Genomic DNA, 16070 nt, shown 5'->3' on the forward strand with positions numbered 1-16070 from the left:
ATGTCGGTGTTTAATGTGTAAGACACTGAGCATGGCCTTGGGAAAGTAGTGGCAAAAAAAGACATACTGAGGGCGGGCACAAAGGGTGAAAGGACACACCTGTAAGATGACTGCCAAATAATAATGTACAACTGAAATTTCACGATGTTGTAAACTATCATAACCTCAAAAAAAAAAAAAAGGCATACTGGTCTTCAGAGTTTAGAGTCTGGTGGGGGCCCGAATGTAAAATTGCAACTATGACTAATGCTAAGAAGGAGTTACTAGCCTATTCAGAGAGGCCAGAGGTGTTTCTCTTGAGGAAGTGCCATTTGAGCTGAGACCTAAGGATAAGTAGGAGTAAACTAGGAGAAGAATGGCTGGAGGGGCTCCTTGTAGCGAACCGATTAGAAGGGCCCAGAGTGGTTGCCTGGAAACTAGGAGATGATTGCAGCCATCTAGTCAGAAGGGAATGTGGACTAGGGTTGTGATAGGAGAGGCAGAAAAGTGGAAGGAATGAAGAGAGATTTAGGAGGCAAATTCCAAAAGATTTGATTCGATGGTGTGAGAAAGGCAGGGGTCAGATGGCACCATTGTTTCTGCCTTGGGCAACAGGGTTATTTGGAGGGTTCTTCACCCAGATAGGGAGTTTAGGAGACAACCAGGTTTGGGAAGAAGGTCATAAGTTTGGTTTGGGACATATTGAGTTTGAGGTGCTTTTTTTTTTTTTAAGGTTTAATTTTTCCTCCTTCTCCCTAAAGCCTCCCAGTACCTAGTTGTATATATTTTAGTTATGGGTCCTTCTAGTTGTGGTACGTGGGATGCTGCCTCAGCATGGCCTGATGAGTGGTGCTAGGTCCGCACCCAGGATTTGAACCTGCAAAATCCTGGGCTGCCAAAGCAGAGCACGTGAACTTAACCACTCGGCCACGGGGCCAGCCTGTTGAGGTGCTTTTGAGACATCCAAGAGAACATGTTAAATAGGCACTTGGACCCATGAGTGTGAGATTTAGGTGAGAGGATTGGGCTGGAAAAATAAATAAATGAGTTTTCCGTGTATAGGGGGTAATGAGCTTGCCCAGAAGAGAACGTGGAGTGAAAGGAGGAGTTATAGGACTTAGCCTTAAGGAACACCAAGTCATTTCTCACATTACATCAAACACCACCCACCGTGGGATCAATGACTTCAGCTTAAACCCCAAAGCTCTTTGTGCCACCGGGGCTGAGTGACAGGGCTGCAGTTTTCCCATAGTCCCATCCCACTTTCACCCCGCGGGAGGCCATTGTAAGCGACAGTTCTTAAATGCTTTTCCTAGCGCTAGTGAGAAACTTGTGGGAGTTTTGTGCTCCTTTTGTCTAAAAGCCTCTGTGTCCAAGTTGAGATCATCTGCTAAGCTGGGCCACTGCCCAGGCTCATGTTAAATTTTGTGGTTTTCCTGGGTTGCTTATGACTTTGCTGCACACGGAAGACATGGTCTCTGTTCTCTTGTTCTCCCTTTCTTTGGAGTAGCAAGGCTTAACCTCCTGTCTGACTGTGGCTGAGCCTTCTCCTGGCCTCTGCTATGCAGGGCTTCTCAGCTCCTGGGATCACCCACTTCCTTCCAGGTAAATGATGGGAAGCTAGACTAGCTTGGTTGCTGTCATCAGGTCAACAAATCTCTTAGTACCCCAGGCACGTGATGCTAAAATCTGTGGGGTTTGGGGCAGGAAGCCTGCCTGGGGAGAGTGATGTACAGCCCCCTGGAGAAGTGGAATTGTCTGTGAGCCTATGGGGAGCCTTCAGTTCTGCTGCTATGAGCCCTTGCCCTGCCTGGAAAAATCTAGGGTCAGCTGAGACCCCAGGACCACTTCCTAGCTGGACAATGACCTCTTCTTCTGCCAAACCACAGGGGCTTGGCTGGCCTTCAGAGCCAGAAGCTCCAGCTGACTATTTTTTGAGGCCACACAGTGCCCTTGGAGATGCAAGGATGATTTGGAGTCAACTCCGAGGCAAGCGGCCCAGCTTTCAGTCTCTAAGCCACAGTGTGGCTTCTTCTGTCTCATAGACTTGTCGTAGACTCTGGAGAGGAGTGAAGAAGACAAACTCCTCCTGTGGAATCCTGTGCTGGAAGGACTCCTGTGGGAGAAATAGGAGAGACCACAAGTTGGAGGAAGATTCCCCAGAAGGCTCACACTGTAGCAGTCCCCAGGATGCACAGAACATGATCCTGTGAACAGGATGGTGGTGTGGGGACAACATGGAACTGTGCTATGATGTTGTCTTGTTCATTTGTTTATTCAGACATTACTGAGCACCTACTATGTGCTAGCCTCCTTGCTTAGGCAACAGAAATGCTAAAGTGACCACGAGCTCTTCCAGGAGCAGAATGGCCACAGATAATGGAAATATAATGTGGGCTGTAGCAGGAGTACACACCAGAGAGGAGAAGGTAAGTCTTCTCTGGAGGTTGCTGGGTCTTGAATGATGGGGACAGGCAATTTCAAAAGGAAACAAAGCAGGGGCCAGCCCAGTGGTGTAGTGGTTAAGTTTGCATGCTCCACCTTGGTGGCCGTGGGTTTGGAACCCTGGGTGTGGACCTACACACCACTCATCAAGCCACGCTGTGGCGGCATCCCACATACAAAATAGAGGAAGATTGGCACAGATGTTAGCTTAGGAACAATCGTCCTCAAGCAATAAGAGAAAGATTGGCAACAGATGTTAGCTCAGGGTCAATCTTCCTCACCAAAAGAACGGAAACAAAGCATAGAAATACAAAATAATCATAATGATGGCAACTATATTTTTTTTAGGTTGATAGTGTGGACTCTAGTCCTGGCTCCATCACTCACTAATCTTAGGCAGTTATCTCAGTTTCTCATCTGTAAAATGGAGATAACAGTACCTACCTCAAAGAGTTGTTGGAGTAAATGGTAGTAAATGTTACTACTCACTTATTGCATTCCAGACCCTACCTGTACACAATTTCTAAACCTTATGACGACCCTGAAAGTAGGTTTATCCATTTTACAGAGGAGGAAAAGTGATACTAGGGTTGCTCATGCTCATATGGATCAAAGGCTGCCATGGGGTTTCAACCCATATCTGACATCTAAACTCATGGCCTTCCTTCCGTCCATGTCTAGTGGGATAGAAATGCTGGATGTAAGTAGAATGAGGTCACAATGAGAGAAAGACATTTTCTTTTCCTTCCTCCCCAAAGCCCCAGTGCATGGCTGCATATCCCAGGTGTAAGGAAAGACATTTTTTGACACTTCCTTTCTGGCTGGTTATGATATATCTTGGCAGATCTCCCTGACAGCAAATTTGCCTTTTCATAGGAGTATGGTTGTGGTTTTACCAAGCGACTGTGGGCAAAATCCTTCATGAATGTGTTCTCCATAGAGCTGCTGGAAAAACCAAAGCTGGAATTTAACACTGGAACTCCTGCAACTCAAAAATTAAAAGGCAAACAGGCCAGTAAAAAAGAAGGAGGGTGCAAACAAGATTTTAACAGGCCCTTCACAAAAGAAAATGTGCGAATGGCCAATAAGCACATGAAAAGATGCTCAGCATCATTAGGTACGAGGGAAATGCAAATTGAAGCACAATGAAATACTGCTACATACATACCCACTTGGCCTAAACTAAAAAGTCCAAAAAATTAAAAAGAAATGTTGACCAGGATGTGGAGCAACCAGAACTCCCATACATTGTAGGTGCAAGTATAACATGATACATTTTGGAGAAAAGTCTGGCAGTTTCTTATAAAATTAAACACACACCCATTCTTTGACCACTGGTAAATATTTACTCAAGGGCAATGATAAACATGTGTCTACAAAGTAACTTGTACAGCAGCCTAGTTCATCATAACTAAAAACTTGAAAGAGGGGCTGTCCTGGTGGCACAGCGGTTAAGTGCACACGTTCTGCTTCAGCAGCCCGGGGTTCACTGGTTCGAATCCCAGGTGCAGACACGGCACCGCTCGGCACACCATGCTGTGGTAGGCGTCCCACATATAAAGTAGAGGAGGATGGGCATGGATGTTAGCTCAGGGCCAGTCTTCCTTGGCAAAAAGAGGAGGTTTAGCAGTAGTAGCTTAGGGCTAATCTTCCTCAAAACAAAAACAAAAAAACTTAAAAGAGCTCAGAGCTCAGGTGTCCATCAACAGGAAAATGGTTTATGGTATATTCATACACTGTAATACTACACAGCAACAAAAAGAAACGAACTGCTGATAATGCAAGAACATGGATGATTCTCAAAAACATTGTTCTGGTGAAAGAAGCCTTACACAAAAAAGTATACATACGACATGACGATCTCATTTATGTGAAGCTCTACAACAGATTAGCCTATTTTGTGGAGAAAAATCAGAACAGTGGTTGCCTCTGGAAGGGAGTGGAGGGGACAGGAATTGACTGGGAAGGGGCATTCGCTAATTTCCTGGGGTTTTAGGAATGTTCTCTATCTTGACAGGAGTTTGGGTTACACAGGGTTATGTCTTTGTCAGACTCAATGAATGTGTACTTCAGATTTTTGCATTTCTCTGTATGTAAATTTTACACCAAAAGAAAAATGTAAACAAATATTGAACTCTAGTTAATGATATGCATGCTTCAATATTTAGGAGGAAGTGTACTTATGTCTGCAATTTACTTTGAAATGCATTAAAACATAAGATGAATTGAGGGATTTATAGACTATATGTGATAAAGCAAGTATAGTAAAATGTTAACGGTGGAATCTAGGTGATGGGGAAATAGGTATTCCTTGTAACCCGTGTTCATTCTTTCCACTTTACTGTATGTTTGAAATTTTTCATAATAAAAAGGCCAGCTAGGCGTTTTGCAGGAAAGCTCTGCCACTAGAGAGCTGGCTAGGCTTAGGACCGAGCAAATGGAGACACTGGAAGCTGAGGAAGGCATGAGCCCTGCCGTGTGACTTTGCAAAAGTAATTAAGCTTTTTCAGTCTGTTTCCTCAACTATCTCATGGCACAGCGGCAGTGGCGGCGCTCGGTATTATTAAGCACTTTCTTGTGGGTGGGAATACCGCAAAGCACGGGGTCCTCAACGCAGCCACGCCACACGCCCACTGCCCTTCACGCCCTCTCAGCGCCCCCTTAGATCTACCAGCCCTTAGAGGCCTATCCAGGCCGTCGCTCTGGCAACTGCACCCGGTTTCCGGGATGGCACCGGAAGTCGCTTCTCATACGCTCTTCCCATTGGAGGCCGGCCTCTCGTGGAGGCGGGCGCTGTTGGCAGGCGGAAGTAGCCGCAGGCATGGCGGCGGCCGTGCGGCTGGCACTGATTGTGCTGCTGCTCCTGGGGCCAGGCGGCTGGGGCCATGCAGAGCCCTCACGCGACAGCCTGCGGGAGGAGCTGGTCATCACCCCGCTGCCTTCTGGGGACGTAGCCGCCACGTTCCAGTTCCGCACGCGCTGGGATTCGGAGCTGCATCGGGAAGAAGGTGAGAAGGCGAGACTGGAGAAAGATATCCTGCGGCACGTGCTGGGAGTGGGATAGAGGCAGGTCTTGGGGGCGGGGCCTCGGGGCCCTGGGTGGGGTTCTGGCCCCTGGGCGTGGGGCCTGACAGAGTAGGTCCTTAGAGGAAGGATGGGACAGTTATTGAAGAACCCCACTGTACCGGTGCTGAAGCTAAGGCCCAGAGAGGGACGGTGACTCCTCCTGACTCCTCGTTCCGTGCTCTTTTCGTAGTTCCAGGCTGCCACTCTGAGCCTTTAATTAGGGCTCTCTGTCGATAATACTAATGATGATGATCTTGGCGGTTACCATTTCTCCTGGGTGCTGGGCACAGTGCTCAGTTCGTGAACGATTACTGGGAAGAAATTGGAGATGTAGACAGGGAAAGGTACTTGCCCAAGATCACATCGCTAGTAAGTGACACAGTGTGGTCTGGAATTTAGATCTCTGACCCCAGAACCTGGGGTGTACTTCTTCTTTGGGGTGCGTGAGAACCCTCCCTCCAGGACCATCACTCACCTACTCCCCCTTCTCCAGTGTCTCATTATAGGCTCTTCCCCAAAGCCCTGGGGCAGTTGATCTCCAAGTATTCTCTGCAGGAGCTGCACCTGTCATTCACTCAAGGCTTCTGGAGGACTCGATACTGGGGACCACCCTTCCTGCAGGCCCCATCAGGTGCAGAGCTCTGGGTCTGGTTCCAAGACACCGTCACTGAGTGAGTGCCCACTTTGAGGGCTGTTGGAGGCCATGGAGGGAATGAGGTAGGGGCCGGTGTGTGTTGTCATCCTGTCACTCCCCTTGAGGGCAGCACTTCCAGCAGGCAGCAATTCCATGGTGGTAAAGCTGGCGTTGAGGAAATGATATTTCCACTAGGTGGTGTTCTTTACTTTGCTGAATATGCTTCTTTCCCCTAATACTTCCACACTTAAGGTAGCACATGCGTACCTCTACAGAGATGGGTAACAAATAATCGAAGCTTACTTGGATGTAAGGCAGTAGAAAACTGTGGCAAACCGGTTAACCTTTTGAAAGATGTTCATTCACATAATAATAATAGTAATAAAGAATACCATCAGAGCCAAACAAAATATCTGTGGGCTAGAATTGGCCCACAAGTTGCCAGATCTCCATATTAGAGGAATTGGTTTTTAGAGGAGAGAGGAGGGTCTAGCTACTGCTGTTGTACCACAATATCCTCTTAATTCCACTCTGAGAAATCAATAGCACAAGTATGATAAATAAAATTTTAGGGACAGTAATAGGGAGTGGTGGGGACTGTGGCACGTTAGAGAGCTTGAAAGGACAGCTGCCACTCAGCTCCTATGGATTGTTACCATGTGGGAATAGAGGCCAGCTGTTGTCACAAACTCATTTTTCAAGAGATGCTAGAAATCTGGATTTTAATGTGAAAATTGGCAAATTTAAACATCAGCAAATAATTTAAAAATTTAAGACATGCTGTGTTGGTTACTGTTGTGTACACCAAATGAAAACATGGTTATGGGTTGGGTGGAGCTTTTAGTTTTCAAGTCTGCAATCTTTATTTGAGGCTTGAGGATTGGAATAATTGAAAAGCTCTGAACAGAGGAGTATCAAAAAACCCCAGAACAGCACTAAGGTGATATCAAATGAGGAGCAAGTAGTGACCCCAAACTTGCCAAGGCTTTCTCTCTTGCCTGAACTCTGGCTCCTGGCCGCTTTCCCATCTGCTCTACTGTTGCTGTCTTCTCTCACCTTATAATTATCTATAATATGGAACGGATGTTTAGAATTCTGGTTTCATGCTTTCTATTATTAATGTAGACAACAAATCTGTTTTGATATTTTTTTAAGAAAAAAATACCTAATTTAATTTGATGTTTTTTGAGGTTCTAGAATGGTTGTTTTTCCCTGTTCAGTGAGCCTTTGTAATGTAAGAGCTTCTATTCCGGGGGCAGAACCAGGAATGCCCTGGAGTTACCTTCATGCCCAGAGTATTCACAGGGAAGTATGTAGTTTTGCCCAGCCGAGCACACCTCAGCATGGCTCGGTGAGCTGGTCTCAGCCTCTGAGGTGGGGGGCACTTTACATAGTGTTGTGGGATGTATGTAGGTGACTCAGACTTGCTCCCTGTCCTCAGGTTGCTCACAGCTTAGGTGAGGAGAAAAGATGCTTAGGACAGCATCCTGCTGCCTCTTAGCCATTTCCCAGGAGGAACCTCGTGAGCGGCTCGGGTGGTCAGAACCGCAGCAGCACAGGAGGAGGCTGTGGTCGAGCGGGGCAGGAACGCTCCCTGGAGGAGGGCTCTCCCTTGCAGGTGGGCGGAGAGGAGGGAGTAGGGCATTCCCAGGCAGGAGGAGGAGTCACCTGAGCAGAGACCTGTGGGGAGGTAGGGATGTCCAGAGGACAGTGAGGAAGAAGGGGCTGAGTGGGTGAGGCCCAGGAAGTAGGCTGAGTGGGGCAGCAATGCTATTGCAGCTCCATCAGCTGGCCAGACCCATGGTTTGGCAGCAATTGCAGGCTTTGAGGGAGGGAGCAGAGGCAGCCCCGGGACAGTGAGTGGGTTTGTGTCTCCATCCAGTGTGGATAAATCTTGGAAGGAGCTCAGTAACGTCCTCTCAGGGATCTTCTGTGCCTCTCTCAACTTCATCGACTCCACCAACACGGTCATTCCCACTGCCTCCTTCAAACCCCTGGGGCTGGCCAATGGTGAGATAGCCCCGCAGCCCTTTCCTTCTTCCTGTTACCTCTTGCCCAAACCTTTACCTCCTTTCCCCTCAGCTTTCTCCTTCCTCAGCTGGGCCACCTTATAAATCCCCTGGGTATGCAGGCCCCAGAAGAAGGCTTCCCGAGACTGTGCTGTCTCTGTGTTGCCTTCTCCCAAGGGGAGGAAGGGGTTTCACCCCCAGTTGGGATGGTTAGAGTGGTGGTGTTAGAGAGTTGTATGGGGAGGAGGAGAGGTCACTCCATCTCTAAGGTGTGGGTCCTGAGGAATGGGTCCAAGACTCCCCCAGATGGACTTCTGTCTCCTTCAGGCACTGATCACTATTTCCTGCGCTATGCCGTGCTGCCGCGGGAGGTTGTCTGCACTGAGAACCTTACCCCATGGAAGAAGCTCTTGCCCTGTAGTTCCAAGGTGAGGCCAGAGTGGTCTCAATGGGGTGGGAGCCCCAGGGAGTGGACAGAGTTGGCATATCGCCCTTCACTGCCTGACAGGCAGGCTGTGTTTACAGATAGCCTCAGCCCTCTGCCCCACAGTGCAGGGCTCTGACCTTTCATCCCTTCTCGCGTCCTCCAGGCAGGCCTCTCTGTGCTGCTGAAGGCTGATCGCTTGTTCCACACTAGCTACCACTCCCAGGCAGTGCATATCCGCCCTGTTTGCAGAGTAAGTCATGGGGAATGGGGATGGATGCCACCCAGGGGCCCTGAGGAGGTACAGGTGAAGCATGCAGCTCAGTGCCTGCCGAGGGCTGAGCCAGTAGGAAGTGGTAGATGTGATGATGACTTTTTGGGCACTGGCCACGTACGAAGGAAACTTGAGTGTTTGCCTGGCAAGCATTCAATAAATCTTTGTCATGGACCATAGTGGTTAAGAAGAATAGCTGTGCGGGTGCACCTGCTAGCTTTGTCACTCGCCAGCTGGCATGACCTTGAGCACATTATTTTATTTCCCTGAGCCTGGTTTCCTCATCTGTCGAATGAGAATAACCGTAGTAGTAGTTGCTGCGGTTGTTGGCGATAGTTCATCCGACTAATGCCCATAAAGCTGTGGCACAGGGTCGAGTGCTCAGTAGTGAATGGTAGCAAAGTGATGGATGGAAAGATGCATAATAGACAAGAGATTGAGTCCAGGTAGGAGTCAGATGCTGCATGGTTGGGGGAGTGATATGTCCTTACTGCTGCCATCTGGCCCTTGTGGTAGAATGCACGCTGTACCAGCATCTCCTGGGAGCTGAGGCAGACCCTTTCCGTTGTGTTTGATGCCTTCGTCACGGGGCAAGGGAAGAAAGGTAAGCTACCTTGGCAGCTCATCTCTACCTCCCCATCGCCAGCCCTGCGTTCTCTTTGTGGACCAGGCCTGGCCCCAGCCCCTGCTCATTCCCTCTCTCTGCTTCTCAGACTGGTCCCTCTTCCGGATGTTCTCCCGGACCCTCACAGAGCCCTGCCCCCTGGCTGCAGAGAGCCGAGTCTATGTGGACATCACCAGCTCTAAGCAGGTGCCAAGATCTCCAGCCATACACAGTCTCTCTCCCCAAGGCCAGCCTGCCCCTTTGCTCACTTCTCAGACCTGCCCTTGTATCACCAGGACAATGAGACGTTGGAGGTGAACCCGCCCCCTCTCACCACATACCAGGATGTCATCCTGGGCACCCAGAAGACCTATGCTGTCTACGATTTACTTGACACGGCCGTGATCAACAACTCCCGCAACCTTAACCTCCAGCTCAAGTGGAAGAGACCCCCAGAGAATGGTGCGGGGTGGGGGATGGGCTGCCAGGGGCATAACAGGCTACAGAGTTTCATCTCTTGGGGAAGACTCCCATTCCTCCCTCTTCACTACAAGATAAGAGGCTTGTGGTTAGACCCAGATCTGTGCAGTCAGATGACCTGGTTCTAACTCCCCCTTTTCTAAGCTCTATGACCTGGCGCAGGTTCCTAACCTTACTTCCTCATCTGGAAGATGTGGACAGTAATACCTAGCAGATTGGATGAGATAATTAATGTAAAACACGGAGGTTTTCGTGCATTAATCAACAAATATTTTTTGCAGAAGATACCCTGCATTCAAGAAACGTACTATCTACTAGTTGAGGCAGGCATCCAGTTAATTAATTGCAGTTGTGTTTAGTGTTAGCAAGGAAAAGTGCAGAATGCCATGAGAGCACCTGGTTTGGGTTGGGAGGGGCACAGAGCTCAGGACAGATGAATATTTAGTAAATAATAGTAATTCACTTATCATCAGTGTGGGCTGAGGAAGACAGGTGATTCCAGAATGCAGGTTTCCCACTTCTGATGGCAAAGCTTTTCCCCCTTCCCCTCCTGGCTCTGAGGCTCTGAATGTGGCCTGGGATGTGGGGGTGGGGAGTGACCTTTCCTTTGGGAGCTCTAGCTGTTGACTTTTCTCTATGCAGAGGCCCCACCAGTGCCCTTCCTGCACGCCCAGCGGTACGTGAGCGGCTATGGGCTGCAGAGTGGGGAGCTGAGCACCCTGCTGTACAACACCCACCCCTACCGGGCCTTCCCCGTGCTGCTGCTGGACACGGTGCCCTGGTACCTGCGGCTGTATGTGCACACCCTCACCATCACCTCCAAGGGCAAGGAGAACAAGCCAAGTGAGAGCTGAGCCCAAACCACGTCCCCCTCCCCACCCTGGCTCACTCTCCCTCCAGGTCTCCAAACCCTCATTTCTCAGGGTAATTCCTGGGGTACCTCGAAAAAATTACACAGGCATAACATGTTAGGAAGGAATAGTTTGGGAAATGGCAAGGGTAGCCTCACCATGCTAGATCTGGAAGTAATTTATAAGGCAAAAATAATGAAAACCCATAGGCCTGGTGATTCTTTTTTTTTTCTTGAGGAAGATTAGCCCTGAGCTAACTACTGCCAGTCTTCCTCTTTTTTGCTGAGGAAGCCTGGCCCTGAGCTAACATCCATGCCCATCTTCCTCTATTTTATATATGGGACGCCTACCACAGCATGGAGTGCCAAGCGGTGCCATGTCTGCACCCGGGATCTGAACTGGCGAACCCTGGGCCACCAAGAAGTGGAAAGTGCGAGCTTAACCACTGCGCCACCAGGCCGGCCCCAAGCCTGGTGATTCTTAATGGGACTTTATGCAAGCAGTAGTTTTCTTGTCTTTTTCAGTTGTTTTCTCCTTCTTCCTGGCACCCTGGGCGCCTCTTGTTTTGTGATGATTCATAGACTCTTTCAGGTAGAGAGAGGGTTAGCAGGAACAGCAGAGGACTAGAAACAAAGAAGATAGCAGGGCTGGAGTAGATGGGTTTGCTTCCTTGGGAGGGGTCAAGAGGTATAGTTTTAAAATTGTCTTTTTATTTTCTATTATTTTTCTACAGAGGAGTTATATTTGCTGAGTGCTTTCTGTGAGGTGCAGGCGTAACACTGAAGCACATGTGTTTCTCTGGAGTGGGGGAGACTGATAGCACAGAAACAGATTTCTAGGAAGAGGTGGTAGCACATGCCAAAGGGCCAGACTTCAAACCTTCCTTAAACACCTCTATTGTTTCCAGTATTTTCAAGCCTGTGGTTAATACTTATTTTCAGTACCACTGTTTGTACCACCTTCAAAATCTGTGCTTCAGCCACCATGCTACCTATGTGTTTGTAGGTTTTCCTAGGTTTTTTTACCTTTTGCTCTGGAAAATTTCAAACACATACCCAAATGGAATAATATCATAAACTCCCTCGTACCCATCCCCTAGTTTCGACAGTCTCCAGCTCCCTATCGTTTTTGTCTCATCTCTCCCTTTATTTTTTTGGTTTGTTTTTCTGCTGGAGTATCATAAATCCTAGATGTCCTATCAGTTCATCTTTAAATACGTCAGTTTATATCTCTAACAGTTAAAGGACAGTGCAGCCTATCATTAGCATTCCTTTTTCCTCCAGCAGTCTTAACAATAACTTTTTGTGATTGGTTTGTTTGAATTGGGATCTAAACAAAGTCCTCACATTGCATTTGCTTGATATGCTCTTAAGTTTCTCTCTCTCTTTTTTTAGTTAATAGGCTTTATTTTTTAGAGCAGTTTTAGGTTTACAGGAAAACTGAGCAGAAAGTATAGTATTCTTAGAGACGCCCCAAATCCACGGTTTCCCTGTTATTAACGTCTTGCGTTGGTGTGGTCCTCTTAAGTCTCTCTTAAGCTGTAACAGTTCCCATTCTTTTTTTAATCTATCCAGTGGAGAAACTGGGGTCTTATTTGTTGTATAGAATGTTCTGCATTCTGGATTTGTCCTTATGCCCATGTTTAACATCTTCCTCCATCCCCTGCGTTTCTTGTGTATTGCTGGTTAGATTTAGGGACTTGATTAGATTCAGGTCCCATATTTTTGGCCAGAAAACTTCCCAGGTGGTTCTGTGAACTCTCTGCTGTGTTACTTCAGGCCTCTGAGGTCTGATGCCCCAGTTTTAGTGATGTGAAGATTGATGAGATTGAGCACCTGCTGGGACAGCTGCCCTGGAAACATCTTTTCTGACATCCTGCTCCCTTCCCTGAACCTGCCTGCCTTGTGTGATCCAGAGCCCTCCTTCTGGGTGCCTAGATCCAGGCCCCAAGGCCTCAGTAGGTTGGAACAAGAGGTGCAGGTAGTCTGACCCCAGGAAGGAGGTATGGGTGACCCTTGCCTGTCTCTAGGTTACATCCACTACCAGCCTGCCCAGGACCGGCTGCAGCCTCACCTCCTGGAGATGCTGATTCAGCTGCCAGCCAACTCAGTCACCAAGGTCTCCATCCAGTTTGAGCGGGCACTGCTCAAGTGGACCGAGTACACCCCGGACCCCAACCATGGCTTCTATGTCAGGTAGGCTCCACCCCCACATACTGCTCCCCACCCTCCTGACTCATCCTCTCTGCCACTTTCCCCTGGTTGGGGAGCCAGTGAGCAACACAGCTCCCGGAATATCTGCTTCTCTGCAGCCCATCTGTCCTCAGCGCCCTCGTGCCCAGCATCGTAGCATCAAAACCCGTGGACTGGGAAGAGAGCCCCCTCTTCAACACCCTGTAAGTGTGACCTCAGCTGTGTGCTTCGGGGTGGGCATTAACACAGATGACCAGGTTTCTGCAGGGTAGGTTGGGGCTGCCTCTTCCAAAGTAATGTGCAGATTTAACTCGATCCTAATAAAAATCCTAGTGGTCTATAATATTTGTACTTTATAAAATGGTTTGAAAGTGCTTCTAGAAGAATAAATACGTGAGAAGAGCAGTACTTATAACCTACATTTACACACTGATTCTCTTAACAAATATTTAACTGAGCACTTAACCAATGCCAGCACTTCTGAGAGCACCGGCTGTACAACAGTAAGCGGAACGGACTTGTCCCTGCCCTGCTAATGCTTCTGGTCTGGAGGGGAGGCTCTGTTCTAGAGAGCCGTGTACCCAGGGCTGGTGCTGGGGAGTAATCTGCTGGGTTATCCAGGAAGGCTTCTTTGAGGAGATGGCCTTTAGGCTGAGACCAGAAGGCTAAGGAAGAGGCAGCCAAGTGAAAGTAGGGCCCCTTCCTCTCCCGCAGCGTAAGGCAGCTCTCCTTGTGCCAGGTTGTTGTGTTAAGCTTTCATATGAGATGTCTTCTGTTGAAAAGGTTATAAGGCTAAGAAAACTTTGCAGACCCTTACCGTGGCGCATTGGCCCCGTGCAGCCCCAGAGATGGGGAGCAGCGGCAGGTCCGCCTGACCGCTCCTTCCTGCCCCCAGCTTCCCAGGCTCCGACAGCTCCAGCTACTTTGTGCGGCTCTACACGGAGCCGCTGCTGGTGAACCTGCCGACGCCGGACTTCAGCATGCCCTACAATGTCATCTGCCTCACGTGCACGGTGGTGGCCGTGTGCTATGGCTCCTTCTACAACCTCCTCACCCGAACCTTCCACATCGAGGAGCCCAGCAAGGGCGGCTTGGCCAAGCGGCTGGCTAACCTCATCCGGCGCGCCCGTGGCATCCCCCCGCTCTGAAACTCGCTGTCTTCACAGTGGGGTGACTGTTTCTCTCTGGGAAGGGATAGTGGCGACCCCAAGGGCTCTTTCCGCCACTTGCTGTCCCCAGAGTCGGCTTTTGAACCAAACTGCCCCTGGACTAGGACAGGGCCTAGAGCTGCGCTGTCTGTGCAGTAGCCACGAGCCAAATGTGGCATTTGAATTTAAATTAATTTAAGTTAAAAGTCTATTTCCTCAGCTGAACTAGCCACATTGAAAGTGCTCAGTAATGAAAAGTGATTCGGGGCTACTGTGTTGGACAGTGCGGACAGTGGTTTCCGTCACTGCAGAAGGTTCTGTTGGACAGCGCGGGCCTAGGTAACAGGGTGTGCTGAAGAATTCCTATCACTGTGTAGTAGCTGGAATTTACTGTTGTGGAATAAAAAGTGGCTGCTTCCTGGGTTCTTTGCCTGCTGTCCTTGAAGGGCTGGGAAGAGCTGGGGACTAGGGCTTGTTTGCTGGGTGCCTGAATAGGACCTCCTGCATCCTCTGCCTGCAAAACACCCCAAACAAACAAACTCCCCTACCTCCTCCCACTCCTGCCAGAGATTCATTCTCCTCATCTCCGGCTCCCCCCTCCCCCACCCCCACCCACGTCTGACTGTAATTCCCAGAACTCCCTGGGTTTAGAAGTGTTTATGTAAGCATAATCCATGACCATGAACGTGAAGCATGTCCCGCCTTTCAGGGGCCCTGTCACCAAGGGTAAAGCTGGAGAGACAGAAGAGCGAGGAGTGGTGTTCTGACCAGTCTGTGCATCAGATCATTTGGGGCTCTTGTGAAAATACTACAGATTCCTGGGGTCCAGAGCCTATGAATTCAGTTGGTCTGGGTGTAGCCCAGCCTTTGAATGTTTATCAGGGTCCTCAGGAGCTCACGTTGTGGGTGATCCTTAGGCCACCCACAGGCTTTGGAGCCAGGCTCATTGGATTGAAGCCTGCCCCTGCCCACCTCCCCTTCTGGTTATATAACCCTGGGTTCCTGTTAAACTCGTCCTTAGGTAGATGCCTCCCCCTGCCCATCTTCTGTCTCTTCCTCTGGCTCGCTTGGCATCAGCTGTCCAGGTTGATGGCCCCCCCTGTGCCTCTCCCAGTTTGTACATCCATTGGTTTGGCTTAGGATGCCCTGTTCCACCAACCACACACGCTCCACACGTATCAACTGCCTGGTTATTCTTACTTACAAAGCCAGATGAGATGTTTCCTCTAGGAAATCTCCCGTGATAGCAGGCTGCTGTAGATGCCCCTCCATCTGCTCCCACAGCTGCCTGGATTTACCTTTACATGCTCCTTAGCACCCTGGCTGTTACTGTCCTTTAACTTCCACTGGACTCTGAGCTTCCTGGAGGCACAGGGGCTGTCTCCCGTCTGGACCTGACCCAGCTCAGGACGTGTAGGTTCTCCCTCAGCAGATGTAAATGTGTGAACGGGTATGGGCTGTTCTGGCTTGGGATCTGGGGTGTGGGGTAGGAAGGGGGAGGGCGAGGGGCACTCTAGAAACCCACAAATAGGGATGCAACAGTCTTTAACACAGTGTACTGCTGAGGTTTGTACAGCCAGCAGAGATGGGGCTTTTCGTGTTGCCTCTGCGAACATACAAGTGATGTGTGTATCTCTATGTGCATCGGAAGGGAGGTGGTGAGCTAGTCTAGACCATGGGCAAAAGCAACTTGGTCAAGATGCGTTCACTTGAGTTTACTTCCAAAGCAGTGAATAAGCAGGGTGTAAGTGAGATAAGGACTCGGGGCGGGTGGGGGAGGTATCTGAAACTGGGTGTTCTTGGCAGCCTTGGTGGAGCTGGATGCCTGCCAAGTCAGAAGAGCATGGAGTTGTGACCTGGCTGTCCCTGTATACCCCCAGGCAAGTGAGTACCTAGAAACAGCCTCCATTACCATGTCATAGGTAATCTGTGCGCTGACAACACCCACATATCTCTACTCTAGA

At 49.3% G+C, this 16070-nt stretch overlaps 1 protein-coding gene across 4 annotated transcripts; it reads left to right on the plus strand.

Annotated features, from left to right (window-relative positions):
- Positions 1-5202: 5202 nt before the first annotated feature.
- PIGT (phosphatidylinositol glycan anchor biosynthesis class T) lies at positions 5203-14529 on the plus strand. 4 transcript variants are annotated; one of them, XM_014859865.3, is made up of 12 exons: positions 5204-5432; positions 5984-6161; positions 8007-8134; positions 8461-8561; positions 8724-8810; positions 9348-9435; positions 9545-9642; positions 9732-9897; positions 10558-10758; positions 12796-12961; positions 13078-13161; positions 13854-14529. In XM_014859865.3, exons 1-12 carry the CDS (start codon positions 5246-5248, stop codon positions 14104-14106), a joined length of 1737 nt encoding a protein of 578 aa, XP_014715351.1. In that variant the 5' UTR covers positions 5204-5245; the 3' UTR covers positions 14107-14529. The 4 variants fall into 4 exon arrangements, with proteins under 4 accessions (XP_044604091.1, XP_014715351.1, XP_070342095.1 ...); XM_070485994.1 differs by having other exon boundaries at positions 5209-5432; positions 5984-6207; XM_044748156.2 differs by lacking the exon at positions 10558-10758 and having other exon boundaries at positions 5203-5432.
- Positions 14530-16070: the final 1541 nt, after the last annotated feature.

The sequence above is a fragment of the Equus asinus genome, chromosome 15 (genome assembly GCF_041296235.1).
Source record: "Equus asinus isolate D_3611 breed Donkey chromosome 15, EquAss-T2T_v2, whole genome shotgun sequence".
NCBI lineage: Eukaryota > Metazoa > Chordata > Mammalia > Perissodactyla > Equidae > Equus > Equus asinus.

Bases quoted from the DNA above. Each gene is read 5' to 3' on its own strand.
- PIGT (XM_014859865.3), top strand. From the start codon at position 5,246: ATGGCGGCGGCCGTGCGGCTGGCACTGATTGTGCTGCTGCTCCTGGGG. The intron at 6,162-8,006 runs GTGAGTGCCCAC...GTCTCCATCCAG, and splicing joins TTCCAAGACACCGTCACTGA to TGTGGATAAATCTTGGAAGG. The intron at 9,898-10,557 runs GTGCGGGGTGGG...TTCTCTATGCAG, and splicing joins GAAGAGACCCCCAGAGAATG to AGGCCCCACCAGTGCCCTTC.